The sequence below is a fragment of the Vicugna pacos genome, chromosome 21 (assembly GCF_048564905.1).
Source record: "Vicugna pacos chromosome 21, VicPac4, whole genome shotgun sequence".
NCBI lineage: Eukaryota > Metazoa > Chordata > Mammalia > Artiodactyla > Camelidae > Vicugna > Vicugna pacos.
The window spans coordinates 5,359,220-5,377,831 of NC_133007.1; the positions used below are offsets into that span (position 1 = coordinate 5,359,220).

The 18,612-nt window shown below is 44.3% G+C and overlaps 1 protein-coding gene and 1 long non-coding RNA gene across 16 annotated transcripts in view; one reads left to right on the top strand and one right to left on the bottom strand.

The window, feature by feature from the left end:
* The window catches only part of NPL (N-acetylneuraminate pyruvate lyase), a 31,958-nt gene extending 29,300 nt beyond the window's left edge, over nt 1-2,658 (bottom strand). For 5 of the 8 annotated variants that reach the window (XM_072945975.1, XM_072945978.1, XM_072945980.1 and 2 more), the window contains exons 1-2: nt 2,545-2,658; nt 442-526 (exon numbers count right to left, since the gene is read on the bottom strand). In XM_072945975.1, the coding sequence (XP_072802076.1) occupies nt 442-509 (68 nt within the window). In that variant the 5' untranslated portion in view covers nt 510-526; nt 2,545-2,658. Of the gene's footprint in view, nt 1-441; nt 629-1,005; nt 2,520-2,544 lie in introns of those variants that run through there. The other 3 variants (XM_072945976.1, XM_072945977.1, XM_072945979.1) reach the window with 3 other exon arrangements.
* Nucleotides 2,659-7,425: 4,767 nt separating this feature from the next.
* Nucleotides 7,426-18,612, top strand: part of LOC116284884 (uncharacterized) — a 54,168-nt gene continuing 42,981 nt past the window's right edge. For 5 of the 8 annotated variants that reach the window (XR_012062658.1, XR_012062659.1, XR_012062660.1 and 2 more), the window contains exons 1-2: nt 7,426-7,929; nt 8,709-8,866. This is a non-coding gene — a long non-coding RNA (uncharacterized lncRNA). The remainder of the gene's footprint in view (nt 7,930-8,708; nt 8,867-18,612) is intronic. The other 3 variants (XR_012062656.1, XR_012062655.1, XR_012062657.1) reach the window with 3 other exon arrangements.

Below are 18,612 nucleotides of genomic sequence, written 5' to 3' on the forward strand. Positions count from 1 at the left end.
ACATTTACTTTTAGAGCCTGAAGATGGATGCATCCCCATCTTGTTAATGGCAACGTCCTGGGAGGAGCTGTGTGTCTTGCTCACGGACACCTGGGGCATGTGACCACACCTGATAGTTCCAGCAAAGGGACTGCCATCATATTCATCTGGAAGTCAAAACACATGCGTGGTGGTGATTTCTCAGCTTTGCTTTGTGGAGCTACAGACACTGGGAGGAACTGGGAGGAACTGGGAGGAAGGCGAGCCTCGCCTCTTCCTGCAGTTTGCAATGCAGAGACCCCGTCTCTGGCCTGAGGTCAGAGACAGTGCAGGGAATGACGGGCAGAAGCTGCCATTTGGCAACAGTACCACAGAGCGGCGGCGTCTAAGCCACGGCTACTATGGAGAAACTCCAAGCATTGAGGCGGTGGGGAGAGCCCTTTGGTCTTAAACGATAGTTACCCGTGCTCAGTCATCGGCGTGATGGTCGCAGCAACAAGACCTTGAAGTCTCCTCTTCGGGGAGGCCATTGGGCTGCTAACAGAGTCTGGAAAACATACAACGTAACTCCTCTCCTTCTTCAAGGGATGCCAATTAATGACAAAACTCCCAGGCAAAGTCCATTCCCGGCTCAGAACTGTGAAAAATGCTTACAAGTACACAGACACACAGAGCAAATGAGAAGAACGTACAATGTGAGCGCTGCATCCTCCAGAGGAGGAAAGTAGTTTTTTAAATGCAGGAGAGGAAGAGACAAGAAGAGAGCCGTGTTCAGGAAAATATCGGACACGCTTCCCATTTTATCTACACAGATGACAGAGGAATGTCTGAGCATCCATGAGGCTGACGCTGTAACCGCCAGACATCTTCACCTTCACTGCATGCATCTCAATCCAAGACAGCCCCAAGTGAACCTGCCACCTTGTCCTCTAAACGATTTCTTCCTTTGCTCCTTACAGTAGAGAGGTTAGAACGCCAGCTCCAGAGTCAGACTTCACGGGTCTGCATCCTGGCTCCACCACTTACCAGCTAGGTGACCCTGGGACTATTATTTAACCTCTCTGTGCCTCAGTTTCCTCTTCTGTAAAAGGGGATAATAGTAATCATAAATGAATCAGTTCTTGTAAAGTGATTAACAACAGTGCCAGGCACATGGTACGTACAAGTTCAGTCCCCTCCGTGAAGTCTGGTCTGCTGACGACAGGACACTAGCAAGTATTATTCCTTTGTCAGCACCGCCTTTCCTGTCATCTCAGCTCCGTGGGCACCTCCTCCCCAACCCTCGCCACTCTTTTCTATTCAGGGACTAACTCATTCCAATTCTGTTATCTTTCCCTGCAATCCTTCTCCCCCACTTACTGCTCCTCTCGTAAGTCACCCTTTGTTACCTCTTATCTAGACCAATGGACACAACCCCATGTCAAAGGGGCCCACTGGAGCTCAAGAAGGTTCAAGTGATAAGAGTCCAGAGAGCTAGGTTCTAAATTAAACAGTATGAGGCTGTTCGCCCTAGATTTCTATGTTCTTGTGCTTTTAACTACATTTACTTCATATTTAGTCTTAGGATGGCCAAAAGCATCCGGCAGATCTCAAATTAAGTGCTCTTAAGTACAGTTTGATTGTTTAAAAAATACGGGGCCTGGGATGGGAGTTGGGATCAGCGTCCTAATCCCAACGGTCCTCTCCTCCAACAGAGGCAGGCCGCCAGACTAACCTCCCAGTAGCTCAGGCATTTCTGATCTTGCCTTCGCCCTGCTGAAAAATATGCCAATTAACTTCTTCCAGGCTTCCATAGTGTAAATACCAAATTCCCTGGTGTGGGTCTCAATATAGACCTCTTCACACCTAAAGTGCACTAGTTCAATTGGTCCCCGTCACCCTGTTGCTACCTACCTTGTCCTGTCTCGCCTGGGTCTCCCACCGAGAACGGCAGAATCTCCCACTTCAGCCCCTTCAGTCTAGCCAACTTTTAAAACTCACTTTAAAAAGCAGAGAACATTCTCTGATGCCCTAACATCAAAGTGCAAGCAATTCAGGTTGCTTAAGTCAAATTCTTTTAAAATGGCAAAGTTAAAAAAAAAATCTCTGGAGGAGGAAGAGGAGAATGTAGCTCTGGGCATGGAGAATCACTTGAGAGAGAAACACTTGGAAAAAAAGAAATGGAGAAACTAAAAACAAAACAAAGTGCAGAAATACAACCAATTTCTTGTCAAACGAAGGGACTGTATCAAACGCAATCGCTAAACTCTCTGCGGCTCAGCGGCTGATTCTAATCATTTTGAGAACAGGATCCTTAGGGACCGGCTCTGGGGCCTGGAGAGAATCCAGGGGAGTGGGTCCCTCTGCCCCCACCTTCGGGACACTCGTCGCGGGCCGGGAGGGTGTCGCCTTCCCACTTCCTCAGGCTCCACTTCCCGGCTCCTCTGCCTCGCCCCTCGCCTCCAGCCGTCGCCGCCTCCACCACCCCCCGTCCTGTCCCCCGCGCCCCTCTGCCCCAGTTCCCTGGCGGACAGCGCGTCTCTCCCTGTCCGTCCGTCCGTCCCCGCGCGCGCGGGTCGTGCTCACCCGAGACGCCGCCTGCCCGCCGCCGCCGCCGCCGCCGCCCCGCTCCGCGCCGTCCCCGCCGTGCGCCCCCCGCCCCCGCGCTGCGCGCTTTATCGCCGCGGCCGCGCACCACGTGCCCCCACCCCCCGCGCCCGCCACGCCCCCGCCCAGGGACCCCGCGGCTGCGGGTCCGCCCCGAGCTGCGCCGCGCGGCCGGCGCAGGCGGAGCTTCGTCTCCCCGCGGTGACTCCCGAGCGCCGCCTGGGCGCCCGGCCCGCCGCGAGCCTCCGACCTTGCTGCTGGGCGCCTCGGGGGCGCGCGCTTCCCCGCGCCGCCGTTCCGCTTGCGCTACCGCTCCCCTCTGCTTCTGCGCGGCCAGTCCTTCCGCCTCCTGGGCGCCTTGCCTTCTGTCCAGGGCCCTGCAACAGCAGGTATTCTGTGGTTCTGGGTTTTGAAATTTGGGCTGCTGTTCCAGAAACATGTTGGGAACACTGCCTGCCCATCGGGGATTCCGTGCTCTTCGGTGCCGCCTCCCCAGCCCCGCTCTGTTAAAAAGAGACGAAAGGATATTAAAAGAGGATTCGTTACTAATGTAGCAGCTTTTCCGGCATATTCTGGAGAACAATTGAAAGTTTTGAAAAGGAAAAGTATTTATAACCAAAATAGCTCTACTTGCAGGAACGTCAAGGGTTTTATTTTCTAGTATAATGTGCTGTTAATAAATCGGAAACACAGACATAAACACGTTCTTGGCTTTCTTTTGGTAATGCGAATTAACCTCGATTTCCCATAAAAGACAATGGCTGATGCTTATTTCATTTAGAGAAAAAAAAATCTCATTTAGAGAAAATAAAGTGCTTTCTGGTTTGTAAAGTGCTTTTAAATTCATTATCGTAGTTCTTTCATTGGATGCAGCACCTGAAATTGATTCATTAATGAATTCATAAAACAATTCTACGTGATGGGTACTATTTTTAAAATTCCTGTTTTACAGGTGAGGAAGCAGTCTCCTGCTTTATAGATCAGAAACAGAAGTTTGGAGAGCTTAACTGATTTGCTAAAGGCCGAAGCAGTGAGTGAGTTAGCTGTGATTTAATTTCGAGTAGTCTGGGAGCTGATGCTTTTAACCAGTATTCTGTGCTATCCTGTATAAAGGGAAGGAACGACAGAAAAGTCCTAGTCACACCTGTTTTGTTATGTTAAAAATAATATTATATCCCAATGGGACAATGTTAGTATTCTTTCAAAGCCACATTTTCATTATGTGCAAAATTAAATACTCCCATACCCCAAAGGTATAGGCCATTAGGGTTAATATTGTCATTCAATAGGCCAATATTCTGAATGCATAAACTGTTCATATAAATATGGTAGTACCCAGCAATGCCTTAGAATAATGTGTTAGGTTTTCTAAGAAGCAGATGCTAAAGTAGGATTCGATGTGGAGGAGATTTTGGGGAGAAGGGAGCAGGAGAAGGCAGGGAGAGCCTTTAGATTGTCATCGTGGGCTCATTCCTGTGGAAAGAGAGACGGAAAGAAAGGGGTATCTTGTCAGTGCTTTTTCTGCATCTATTGAGATGATCACTTTATAAAAATAATTTTTTTTAGGCATAGTAAGTTTACCATATTGTGTCAATTTCTGGTGTACAGCACAGTGCTTCAGTCATACATGAATATACATATATTCATTTGATCATATGGTTTTTATCCTTCATTTTGTTTTGTGATATATCACATTGATTGATTTGAAGATGTTCAACCATCCTTGCTTCCCTGGAATGAGTCCCACTTGCTCATGGCATGTGATCCTTATATTACCGAATTTGGTTTGCTAATATTTTGTTGAGGATTTTGGCATGTATGTTCATCAGAGGTATCAGCCTGTAATTTCCCTTTTTTGTGTTGTCTTTGTCTGATTTGGATATCAGGGATATGTTGGCCTCATAAAATGAGTTAGTAAGTATTCCCTTCTCTTCAAATTTTTGGAATAGTCTGAGAAGGATAGGTATTAATTACATCTTTGAATGTTTGGTGGAATTCACCTATGAAGCCATTTGACCCTGAACTTTTGTGTTTTGGGAACTTTCTGGTTACTGCTCAATCTCTGTACTAGTCTATTCGGTCTTTCTGACTAGAATGATCGGTCTATTCAGATCTTCTATTTCTTTCTGATTCAGTCTTGGAAAGTTGTATGATGCTAAGAATTTGTTCATTTCTTCTAGGTTGTCCAGTTTGTTGGTGTACAGCTGTTCATAATATTCTCTTATAATTCTTTGTATTTCTATGGATCTGTTGTTATTTCTTCCTCTTTCATGTCGGATCTTATTTATCAGGGCCTTCTCTATTTTTTTTCTTAGTAAGCCTAGCTAATAATTTGTCAGTTTTGTTTATATTTACAAAGAAACAGTTCTTAGTTTCATCGATCTCTTCTATTGTCTTTTTAGTTGCTATATCATCATTTGTGCTCAAATATTTGTTATTTTTTTCCTTCTCCTAACTTTGGGCTTCATTTGTTCTTCTTTCTCTAATTCCTTTAGGTGTAAAATTAGCTTGTTTACTTGAGATTTTTCTTGTCTCTTGAGGTGGGCCTGTACTGCTATAAACTTCCCTGCTAGTACTACTTTTACTGCATCGCCTAGATTTTGGTATGTCGTGCTTCCATTTTCATTTGTCTTCAGGTAATTTTTTATTTCTCCTCTGATTTCTTTGTTGAGCCAATGGTTGTTTTGTAGCAGGTTGTTCAGTCTCCGCATATTTGTGACTTTTCCAGTTTTCTCTTTTTAGTTGATTTCTGGTTCAATTCCATTGTGATCAGAAAACATACTTGATATGATTTCGGTCTTCTTAAATTTATTGAGTCTTGTTTTGTGTCCCATGCTCTGTCCTTGAGAAAGTTCCGTGTGCACTTGAGAAGAATGTGTATTCTGCTGCCTTTGGGTGGAACATTCTGTGCAAATCTATCAAATTCACCTGGTCTGTTTCATTCAAGACCACTGTTCCCTTGTTGACTTCTGTCTGGGTAATCTATCCATTGATGTAAGTGGGGTGTTAAAGTCCCGTAGTATTATTGTGTTACTGTCAATTTCTGCCTTTAGGTCTGTTGATAGTTGCTTTATATATTTTGGTGCTCCTATTTTAGGTGCATATATAATCACTGTTACGTTTTCTTGATGAATTGTCCCCTTCATTATCATATACTGTCCATTTTTATCTCGTTACCTTTTTTTTTGGCTTGAGGTCTATTTTGTCTGATATGAGTATGGCTTTCTTTTGGCTGCTGTTTGCTTGGAGTGTCATCTTCTATCCCTTCACTTTTTGCCTTTGTCTGTCTTTGGAGCTGAGATGAGTCTCCTGGAGGTAGCCTATAGTTGGGTCTTGTTTTTTGAATCCGTTTAGCCAGTCTATGTTTTTTAATTGGTGAATTTAATCCATTTACATTTAGGGTGATTCTTGATAGATGAAGACTTAGTGATGCCATCTTGTCTTTTGTTTTCTGTTTGCTCTACACTTCCTTGTGTTTTTGTCTGTCATTTTGGTTTGGTGGTTTTCTATGACATTTTTTCTCAGTTTCAGGAGGGACATCTCTTAAAGGGAGAAAAGTCCTGTGCATAAGCTTGGTTTCAGAGAATCCTGGGGTCACAGGAAGGGAAAATTTTGAGAACAGCCTTGCTCAGCTGTCTCCTGACTCAGCCCTTTGGTGAACATCCTTTGGGTTCCTGAGGAGAAGGAGTTTGAAGGAAAAACATGAACTGAATAGAAGAGATGTACTTCCATATTTGGTATTCTTAACCTGGGATGTGTGAGTCCAGAGTTTTTAGTAACTGTTTTATTGAGATGTAGTTTAAATTCTATACATTTAACCTATTTTAAAAATACAGTAGTTCAGTGGTCTTTACTATAGTCAGAGAGTTGTGCAACCATCACCACAACCAATTTTAGAATATTTTCATCACCCCAACAACCTGTACCCATTAGCAGTCATTCCCCATTTCCTTCCTCTTTTCTGCCTCCCCATTCTCTTCCTCCTCCCTGCCTCCAAACCCTAAGTAACCACTAATCTCCCCTTTTCTGTAGATGTGTCTCTTCTGGACATTGCATATAAATGGAATCCTACATTACGTGGTCTTCCATATCTGGCTTCTTTCCCTCAGTGTAATGTTTTCAAGTTTCCTTCCTATTGCAGCATATACTGTACTTTGTTCCTTTGTATGGCCAAATAATATTTCGTTGTATGGATATGCCACATTTTATTTATCCATTCATCAGTTGATGGACGTGTGAGTTGTTCCCACTTTTTGGCTATTATGAATAATGCTGCTACTGTGACTGCAGATTTTAAACCTCCTGGAATTCTGTGATGTCCTTTTCCCAGTGGAGTTATAGTTTATGCTTAGTTTATAAACTGGCCTCGGTTTAGTTCCTCAGATGCCCCAGGTTCTTACCAAGATCAGGGCTTTTATAGGTGCCCAGGATGGTCTTCATCTGGCCGACTCCTGCTCATCCTTCAGATCATGGCTCAGATGTAACCTTCCTGAGTTACCTTGTGCAGACCCTCCCAGTCTAGGTGATGCCTCCTTCCTTATAGCACCCAGTGTGTCCCCTCCCCACACAGCTTATTAGTGTGCAAGTTTCTTGAGGACACGGATCTGTCTGTTCTGTTCCCTGGGACACGCACAATCCTACACCTATTGCCACATGGTAGGCACTCAATGACCAGCTGAAATAGTGTGGAATGCAGAGTGGATGTGGATGACCGAGAGCAGTATGCTAGCTCTCTGCCATAATCATAGACTCCAGCACAGGTGGGAAGAGGCTGCCTCCTTGTTGACTCGTGCTGATGCAATAGTAGGGACCCTTGTAGCTAAGCAGCACAGAGGACACAGGAGCTGGACGAAGAGGACAGCAGTGTGTCTCTGAGAGCATGAAGGGAGGGACTCCTGGCATGGATTAAATCTGGGGAGCATTGCTGACTTGGAGACCTTCTTTCGGGATTGTCTCTGGACTGACATGCCAGTGGATGCACGTGTTGTTTTGTTACCATCTAATAATAGCTAAATAATACCACCTACAAACAGCTCGGAAATGTGGGGCTGTTTTGCCTACTAGCAAGGGTGGGCTATGAGGGTGCCGTAGGTTGAAAACAAAAGAGAAAGTTAATAATATTAATTTTACCTGGCAGGGCTTCTCTGACAATATTCAAATAATTACAGAGGCAAAGCTTCCTTCTGAAGGGTGTTCAGCCTCCGTTAGCCATTGTCTACATGAACCTCAGCCTCCTGGGAAGCACACGAGTGAGTCTGCTCTACCTGGGACGATAGTCTGTAAGGTTCTCCAGGGATTTCAAAGAGAAAGAAGCATGTCTTCCAAGGCATCCCCAAACCCAGCAGCTGCTCGTATTGTAGTAAGGTAAGAACTCACCACTAGGTGGCAGTCTATCAACAGAAATTGCTTTCTATTTTACAGAATTCTTTCTGGATTGAAAGTTTCCGGGAATATCCGTAAACAATAAAAATATTAGCTAATCTTTTCCTTTTCCTTCTCCCATTTCCCCGTCCTCCTTTCCCTCAGATTTATGCAGATGATACCTTCCATTTTAAATGTTCTTTAATCCTTGTCCATCTCCTTAATACTAAAATAATGAAAAAAGTGTATAGAAACACAGAAACTAGACATGAAAAATTATGTTTTCCCTGCCCCCGCACCCCAAATACTAGTCCTTTGGGTTTTGAAGATGAAGATGACCATAAGATGAGGTATACCCAGTGGTCCTGACTTCTTGACGTGTAAAGGATACTTAGAAATCCGGTTCAATTCTAGTTTATAAATATTTTCTCCCTCATGAATGAAAAAACCTCTCTATGCTTCTTTTCAGTGTTTGAGATGAAGATGGAGCAAGTAGGAGAAATATATTTTAGCTGCTTTATGAAGAAAATTCATTCTATGTCCCTTTTGAATGAAAGGAAACTCCCTGGAAGGAATTCACTGGGGGAAGTGCAATTTGAAATTTAATTTGCTTCTCCCCAAGGCTGTTTTGATTCTGGGGAACAGCTGAATTTAGGGGCTCATAGTCCAGGCTCAGGAGGGCTTAGGCCCCTCCTGTTAGCAGAGGGCGGGAGCCCAGGTGGCGTCGGGGATCGCTCGGGGAGATTTTGCTGGTCTTGACCCTCCTTGTTCTTTCCACCCAGCCCATCAGGGCATTGCGATCCTGGGCCAGCACGCTCAGATTCTGCCTTTCAGCGTTCTTTCCACTGTCCCCATCGGCCAAGTTCTTCTGGGTCTGCTGGAAAGCTCGCACGGGTTATTCCGGAGTCTCACTCTTCATTCCTGCACTCCGCTTCTCAAGGTAGGTGTCTTAGTTATAACTCAATTGTGTCGGCTCCGAAAGAAATACATAGTCTGTATTTGGTCATGCATGTAAAAGGGTCTACGTAGGTTGAATTAAAAAAAAAAAAAAAAAGCAAAGCACCGAACACTATTCAGTTCTCCCATCTGTATTGAAAGAAGGAAAGGTGTGTATAAGAACATACCTGCATATGCAGGTAAGTTACTTGGAAGGATCATGGTGATGTTCAGAGCATTTAACTGCTGGCTCAGCCTGGGCAAACAGGGGTGGCTGCTGGCCTCGGAGCGGGAGGGGTGCCCGGGATGCCCTCCGGGAGAAGCTTTAACCCTTTCACGGCCGACTGAAATTCTGGGCCAGCAGCAGTCCATGGGCTTGAGACAGTGGCTGTTTACAAACCGTGGGGAAATGTTGAAGTATTTTAACAGCCTGTGGAGTTTCCTAGTGTACGCCGGCCGCTGTGAACCGTTTCTCCTGGGAAAGGGGACTGAGGGGTGGGAGGGACCTACTTTTCAACATGCCCTTTAGTACTGTTGAAAGGGTTTGTGTATTCCATTGAGCTGTGTACTTAAAGATAGAATTTCATTTTGTTTGGCTCAGGAGATAAGTCTTGGTTTTAGAATTTGGTTCTGGACATTCCTGTCTGGTCGTCCGACTCCAGCCTGTCTGCAGCCTCAGGGCCGTTTTCTCTAGTTCCGTCTTGCTGGAAACCCCCCACCCAGAGCTTTGCCTAAGCCCCTCTGTGCTTGCCTGGCTGAGCCCCTGCTCACCATCGCTCAGTCCCAACCTGCCGTCCTCAAAGTTGGTGTCTGGATCTCCTTCTGTTACTTATCCTGGACCTCTTGTCTCTCCACCTGCTGGACCTCAGCACCACTACTCACTAGTGTTTGCATCGCTCTGCTTAACCTTGTGACCAGCAAATCAGTGCTCTTTTTTTTGTGCACACAACTTCTGTGTACGTAGAACCTGTGTTTCCTAGGGTTTTACCTAGGTATCAGTGCTGCGGGTAAAGCTTATGATCTTAGTGATTATAAGGTAATAACTCACATCGCATTGCCTTCTGCCGCCACCTGCCTGGTGCAGAACCAGCCCTCCCTCCAGGGCTCCCCCAGCCTTTCTGGGAGGTGTGGTGGGACCTCCAATATGCTCCCTCGCATCTTTCCCTGGAAGACTTTCAACTCCTTGTTGGTGTCCCTTGCCATGAGACCACTGGGGGGCAGTGTCTCATCTCAGCCACTGTCAGCCACTCTCAGCCAAGGTTGCTCTCTCCTGGTGCCTCAAAATGTGGATAGAAGCCCCTTCCTTTCTATTTTGTCAGTTTTTTCCACCCAGGTCTCAAAGCAGCATGACTTGTGCCCAGAGTCTCACCCAGCCCTTCCCTCTCTGCCTGCAGGCTCTCTGTCCACAGGCTCGGGCACGAGTCTTTGGAGTTTAGGCAACCAAAGTCGGAGACAAGACATTTTTTCCCTCCCATGCCCCTTTCCCCACCCCAGGACTGTTCCCTCCTGTCTTGTCTCCACCCAAGGCTGTCACAAAACCGTCCCTCCCCTTCAGGCTGGTCGGCTCCTAACCAGGTCAGCTGTCCCCTTAGTCCCATCAGGCCACGCTGTCTCTTCGTGGTGGTCACCGCTGGACTCAGGCTGACAGCCTGGCCACGCACGTTCTGGCCACACTTATCTCACTGTGCGCTCGTTGTCTGTTGGCCTGTCTGCTTCCCCAGTCAGACCGTGGGCTCCTCAAATGTGAGTTCCTAACTGTGTGGGAGGCACCTTTGTCTCTCTGACACCCAGGCCCTCCTGTTACGTGGTGGACCTTGATACATACCTTTGAAAAAATAATCAAACACAGTCATTTGGCACAGATACCCAGAAGGAAACAGCTCATCTTTACCCAAGGGGTGCTCCGGCAGCCCACGTGGAGGGGGGAAGCTGTTCTTAAAGGGCATTCTCTACCCTACAAAGTCGCGTTCAGAGGTCTTTGGGCACCTTGGGTTCTCAGGGGTGGAGAGGATCCAGGGTCAGAGCAGCACCTGGCAGAGGCTTAAACTTGACCTTGTTTTAGGAGAATAGCATGTTGAACAACTATTTGACTAGTTACATTTTACTGTGTACCTGCCGATTGAAAAAACAACCTGATTCAGAGAGAGACGGTTAACTCAATGCTCCATTCACCTGCACGCTTACAGCAGAGGTAAAAGTGACAGACTGAGACATAGACTTGTTCGTGCTGGGTATTGGGTGTCCCTTGTCTTATTAGTTAGTAGAAGTAAGTCTGATGCCACATGTTAGACCACTAAGGGCAAGTGATTCTTCACCCAAGAACGGTAAAGAAATTGTATGACTACCTGGCTTTGTTCTCTGAGAAGCAAAGCCGTGGATCAGTGCTGGGGCAGACCCTCTTCAGCTAGTGTGTGAGACAAACAGAGGTATTCATTACATTTGTTATGATGATAACAATACTGAACACGTACTTCAAAGCATGGCATTTGCAGAAATTGGAAAAAATAAGAATATGCCAGCAGGCTTATGAGCACTCAGTGGTAACATCACAAGTAATTACAGTCATAGGAATACTTTCAGAGATGAGGAGTGAGGGTGTAGCTTCAGAGAGAGAGAGATGGGGGGAGGGGAGAGAGAGAGAGAGAAGGGGGTTAAACAATTTGTTGAAGATCACATAGCTACTAAAAAGTCTCTCTAATTCCAAAACATGACCTCCAACCTCTATGATGCAGTGCCTGCTCCCTTGGAGAATGTTGCAGTGTGAAATCTTCAGATGAAAAACACGTGCTTTTCATGCAGTTTTAAAAACGGTATTTCCTGGTAACACATTTTGATTTCCCTGTTCTACATGCAAAGAGAAGCTTAGGCAGGCAGAACCTTAATGACTTGCTAGGTGAGAGGCAGGTTGGACTGCAGCACAGTGGCTGGAATGACCCGGTGCCCAGCGTCCGGTGACCCAGCACCTTCTCTGTTTTCTACTGCACGTTCTTGGTAACTCAGATGCTGGCATGAAGCCCGGTCTCCCAACCCACCCACCAGCCAATAAGCCAGCCAGCGTTTGTCCAAGGCCCACTCTGTTGTTCCTGCAGCAGGGTTTGGTGCTGTGGGGAATGCCAAAGCCAGACCAGACGGGGTCCCTGCCACCCCGGTGCTTGTAATCTTCTCGGAGAAACAAGACAAAAATACATGACACAATTGCAGAATCTGACAGAATGTAATAAAGTGCTAAATTGTGTGGTGTAGGCAATTAGAGATCAAGACAGTATATAATAAAGTGCTAATTGTGTGGCGCAGACGGTGAGTATAATGGGAATTCAGTGGAGGGATGGATGCGTGTGGGCTGCAGTCTTCAGGGAAGGCTTGTCATCGTGTCAGGCTGCCGTGCTTACCCAGTGCACAATGGGAAGCGGAATACGAAGTAGCAGACGGAGCAAGAGCAGAATACCCGTGTAGTTCCGTGGCATCTCCTCTCAGTCTGGATGAGGACAGACGGAGAAGGAGTCCTTTGACAGGTGGCATTCTCCATTAAAAAAAAAAAATCAGACAGAGAAATGTTTCATTTTTTAATTAATTGTGTTACAGAAAAATTTTACAGAAACTTGGTCATGTTTTAAATTGAATAATGTTTTATATGTACTAGGAGAGTCCAGTGTTTAAAGAAGTTACATCATAAATCGTTTTCATTAATGAAGAATACTTTTGCAGGATAGATAATCACTTACTAGTTTATCTTTATACAAGATTCCTTAAATTAAGTAAATAGATACTCTTGGACACTACTGGTAGCCCTGATGAATGTATTGTGAGGTCATTTGGCAACATGTACCTCAAATCTTAAAAACATGCATATTGTTTGGCTTATCAGTTTCACTTCTGGGAATTTATTCTAAGGAAGTCATCAGGGCTGGCTGCAAGAATAACTTTTCTACAAGGATAATTATCACAGAGTTGAGAGAAACTCCCAATTTAAATGCCCTCAGATGAAGGACTGGTGAAATGAATTAACACACAATTAATGGAATGTGTCGTCACTAAAATGCTGGAATATGGGGGGAAATATTCACAACAGGTGATACGTGGAAAGAGCAAATTCTAAAACTTGTTAAGTGTGGTTTCATTTTTGTTACAAAGATACTTTATGCAGAAAAACTTACCAGAGCGGTGAAGGTATAGGTAATTTCCACTTCTTTATGCTTCTGTGCCATTTCCAAATGTTTTCCAAGCTACATGGGTTACTCTGTAGTAAAATATGTACGAAGACCCTATGGTTCTCTGATATAATTGAAGAGTTTAAGTAGTCATACTTTGGATTGGCATCCAGTGAGTTTTCTTTGAGCGGGGTAGACCTATCCTAGAGGGATTCCTACAGACCTACGAGGAGGGGAAGATGCAGGGGAGGTGGAGGTTGGAACTGAAGAACTCATGCAAAAAAAAAGACGTTCTGGGCTGAGACACAAGCATGAGAAGCATTATTCCCTTCTCCGCTGAATTACGAGCATTTCCTATTTAGCAGAATGTATACCTTAATTTTGTGAACTCATACCAAGGTAGGAGACATTTGGGAAGTAAGCACATTCTTTAAAGGCTTATGCAACATGAATTATTAGCAGCAGAGCCTTTCAGTGGGGGCGGAACGTCCAGGACGTGGATCAGTTTTTAAGACATCTGGAATACTAAAAAAAAGTATAGATGTACCAAAACAGAGTTTCCGAAATTGTGCTGTATTTTAAATGCTTATCTTGAGCAAGTGAACACCTTGAACACACAGAATACAAGAACAGAAAGTTAGGTGTCATTTGGAGATTAGGTCGGAAGCCTGAATTGGAGATCTTTGGTGAATGTGGGATCGAGGCCAGATTGGCCCCTGCCTTGAAACCACGTGGAGGATGTGGAATTTCTGAAAAAAAAAAAAAGCCAAAAATATCTGGAAAGGATTTTGGAATTTTTGATCCACGGGATTTTCCAGATCTAAAGTGAAAACAACATACTCTTTTTCTGTTCTGAGGACTTGATTTGGAACTATTTTGAAAGGGGCCTTTCTCTGAAACATTTCAATACAAAAGTACTTTATTTTCTCATCCTGTGACTCTGTATCTTACATTTTTTTAGGTTTTAACTAATTTAAGGTCTTAAAATATACAGGTTTGAACCCTTTTTAGTTAATAATTGTCTATTTTTACCTCGCCATCTAGCTTTTCAGCTTCAGTTGGCTCAGTGAGAATAAAACACAGCAAAGTCTACAGCAAAGTCAGAATTTTTCTTCCTCTTCTGTGCTTCCCAAATAGAGCGGAAATCCTCAGATCTCCTGGTTTGGGGGAAGTCAGACTTAGCTAAAACTGGAGCATGTTGCCTCTCTTTGAAGAATCCATCCTGTAGGAAAGATTCCTTTTGCGGAGATGGCAGCATCCCTGGAGTCCAAGTGAGGACTTGCTCCTGCACATCCCTTTGTCTTCCGATTTATTTGGGTGAATTAACCCTCTGTGCTCCAGGCTTTCCGTTGGACGGCACCACCCAGTGTTCAGCTGGAGGATGAGCAGCTAAAGGACTCCTGGCAAATGGCAGATGGCTGACATGGACAAGCCCACTGCTGGCACAGGGAAAGCCTAGATAAAATGTGGCAGCAATTAAAAAACATTTATATGCAACCAGAACTGAAAAAAGTAAAGGAAATGGTCTAGTTCTCAGTCTGAAAAAGGAACTCGGGGCCAGCGTGATAACTGTAACTGATGGTTCTGAGGCTGCATGTGGATCCTTAGACTCTGGGGGCTGGGGTCTTGAGTTCCAGGTAGACAAGGATATGTGGCCTCAGACTAGATTTAGGTGGGACTTTGTGACTAGGCTTGTCAGATTGAGCAAATTACCGAATTCCCAGTGACAGTTGAATTACACATAAACAATGAGTAATTTTTTTTTTTTAGTATGAGTATGTCCCAAAAGTTGAATGGGACATGCTTAAACTAAGAAACTGTGAATCTGAAATTCAGATTGAGCTGAGTGTCCTGCGTTTCGTCTGGCAGCCCTGTTACAGAGTTCCGTCAGTAAGTCCCAGAGCCCAGGAGGGCTGCCTCGCCCACGAAGGAGGGACTTGAGAAAACGCTGACAGCTGTTGTGAAGAAGCAGGAAGGAAGTCTGCAGTTGGTCTGAGGCTGTGGGTGGGAAAATGTAAATGCTCCCCAGGCCTTGCCATGAGAAAATGCAGGATTCAGATGTGTACAGCCTATGGGATACAGGAATCTCAACCTGAGAAGTTATCCTAAAAATTGGTCCAGGGCCTTTGAACCCTCAGAGTCTCACCAGAAACAAACTGATGTGTTAGGGCTATTTCTGTAATACACAGATATCCATTGGGATAACCAGCCGTCCTGAAAATGAAGTCTTAATAAAAAATTACAAAGCAAATGAAATGAATCACCCTGGAGGGGAACTTGAAGGTAAAATAAAGAGGAAAGTGAGCTAACTTTAAACAATTGTAAAATAAATGTCTTTTAAAAGCCAGAGACATAAAGGAAGGAATAGAATGAAAGAGTAGTTTATTATGAAAAAAGAGCAGGTTTATTTGAAAAAGAAGTAAATGGAAAGTATAGAAGATAAAGGTGAATTTGTTGACGTTAGAAGCTCTAAGGGACGTGTTAAATAGCACATCAGACGTCTGAAGAGAACGAGTGAACGGGAAGAAAGATTAAGACAGTCATGCCAAATGCAGGACAGAGAACTAATGAGGCAGAAAAATAGGAACGTGAAAGGAGAAATGGAAGTTAGAAGGAGAAGGTCATGCATGCGTGGGCACACACACAAACACACAAACACATACGCTAAGGGAGGCATCAGGGAAGGGGGGAGTGGAGAGAACAGAGGTACAGTTGTTAAGACATAACAGAAGTTGCTTTAAAAAGGACACCCTAAAACATAGAGCTTATACAAGACAGAAATTTATTTCTCTCACTTATGAGTGCAGATGTCAAGGACTGGTACGGTGGCTCTGGTACTTGTGGCTTCTGCTTCAGGATCCCACGTGGCTTCTTTAGCTCTGGCCCTCAGGTCTGCATCCTAGGCAGGGGTAACGGTGGGGGAGTTTTCAGGGGAGGGAAAAGGCGTAAGCATGCCGATTTCCTTAAAAGCCCTATACAGGAGGTACACACAGTACTTCTCATGTCACAAAGCCATTAGGGAGGCAGAGCGAGGTGCTACCCATATTGCTCCCCCTCTCCAAAAATTGATAGTTCTGTTCTCAATGCAAATAGAGAAAAATGGATACTGGAGGGCAGCTAGCAGTTTATCCCACAGAGGTGAGGCAACATGAGAAGAGGTCATGAGTGGGAGTTTTCCAGAATTGATGAAAGACAAGGGTCCTAACAGTGAAAATCAGAGCATGTCCTAAGCAAGATAAACAGGAACAAACCTCACTTTGGGCTGATATTACAGATTATTAAAGTAAAACAAAAATATTAAAAAACAACTAGAAAAAACAGATTAATCACAAAAGAAGGGTGAGTAGATCAATGGCAAACTTCTGATCAGCCACAAGAGATGCTAGAAAACGATGAAATATCTTCGAAGTGTTGATGAAAAAATAATGTTCAACCTAGAAATCTCTGTCCAGCTGAACTATCATTCAAGAATGAGGGGGAAATAAAGGCATTTAATGATAAACAAATAATTTAAAAAGTGGACTCTTGCTGAAAGAACTACCAAAGCATATGCTTTGGTAAGATGGGCACTGGATACAGAAGGAAGATGTGGGACACGAGAAACAATGGTACTCTTCTCCCTGTATAATCATCTTGAACTCAACTGCACTTACAAATTCATCTCAAAATATATAAAGCAAAAGTGAAACAGGACTATGAGGATGAGAGGTACCATGGAAAGCACTTCAGATCAGAAGATTTGGGTTGTGGCCTCTGCTTTTACACTTCATTTCTCAGAACTTCAGGTTAGAACTAGGTATTTCTGTAATTTATTCTAACTTAAAAAAAAAGCAATGACAAGTCAACTCTGATTCACCAGTTTTACGTCCTTGTGGTGTAACTTTCCTGATTTACAATGTGGGTTTTGGATTATGACAGTCCTGGTTCAGATCCTTGCTCTGTTATTGATTAACTTTGTGATCTTGAGCAATTTAACCTCTTACAGCCTCAGTTTCCACATCTGAGAAACAGGAAAATAATTGTATTAGTCAGAGTTCTGGTGCTAGGGTTCTCTCGGCAATAGAAGCTGACTCCCACCGAAGAAATGGAAAAGCATTTTATTTTAAAAACATTGGGTGGATCACAGAACTGTTGCACTGACTGGACAACTGGGTTTGAGGATGAGCCTTGAGGAACAGTACCCCAAAGCAAGCTGACAAGCTCGTGGAAAACTGTCGCTGCTCCACAGCTGTGGCTTCTCCATGAGAAATACACCCTTGTAGTCCCCGAGAAATAGTCACCTCTGCTGCTGCCACCATGAAAAACCCCTCTGCTTCCCCTCACCAGCAAATAGGCAAAGATGGAACATCCACACAGGGCTTCTTTCCTTGTCGCTTACTCCTGAGTCAAAATCTTGTGATGGCATCCCTGATTGGCAGTAACTAGGTCACGTGCCTGAATCCGCGCTGCAAGGGAGGCTGGGAATTTGCATTCTGACTCAGATGTCGGAGTGTTGATGACTCGTAATTTGGGTATTTCCCCAAACATAGGAAGGAGACTCAAAAGATGAGAGGCTGCCTTGAATAGGATATGCATGCTTCTGATCATTATCATAATGTTACCTGTCCTGAATTTGAGCTCCCTCCTATGTTTGGAGAACCTACCTTTCTGTAAGTCTTGCTAGATGGAGGGTCGTCATCCTACACCAGAAGCCAAGAAAAGACCAGAAGTTGGTTTGCTTGAAATTTTGACATGAGACTTAGTACATGGACGTGACACTTAAAGCTCTTGCCCTAAGCCTTGTGACTGTAAGAGGGATGCGAAGAAGCAGGGGCAGTTAGGTAGTGTCAGGGAGGAAGAAATTGTCTTCTTCCCTTCTAGGTTCTTGTGGCTGGTTTAAAAATTAAATTGACAGGAGACAGATTTACAGGAGAAAATCAAACAAAAGTTAAATAACATGTTTACATGGTAGAAACCCAGGAAAACTCAGTAACTTGCCAAACTGGCCAAAGCCCTCATCTTTATTGTATTATTTTTTTGGAAAAAGATATTTCTATTCCATTTACATAGAGTTAGCCAACAGGCAAAACAAATTTGTGGGGTTAGAAATCAGAATAGTGAGAAATTTGGGGGGGCTACTGAAAAGTTGTATTTCTTGACCTGGGCTACGATTATGCTGATGTCTGAACTTCATACATATTAACAGAGCTGTACACCTATGATTTGTGCACTTTTATGTGTATGTTTTTTACTTCAGTCTAAAAAGTTAATGAAGTGCCCATCCATAGATGACTGGATACATACATACAACGGAATACTACTCAGCCATATAAAAGAACAAAATCCTGCCATCTGTGGGAGCAAGGATCAAAGCCCTCATCTTAAATATCATTTTCAGCTAAAGACAAAGGAGGAGGTTGGGCGTAGTGGCTTGGGACTTCAAAGGGGAGGAAGGTAATTTATGTGGAGATGGAAAAGCAAAGTTTGATAAATAAATGCTTGCCAGGCTATGCAGAGACAAATGGGATACAGAGAGGAATTACAACAAACAGAATCTCCCGGGTTGTCCTCCACCTGCAACATCTAGCTGGTAGTATGGTTATCCATGGTGATAACTCCCTTC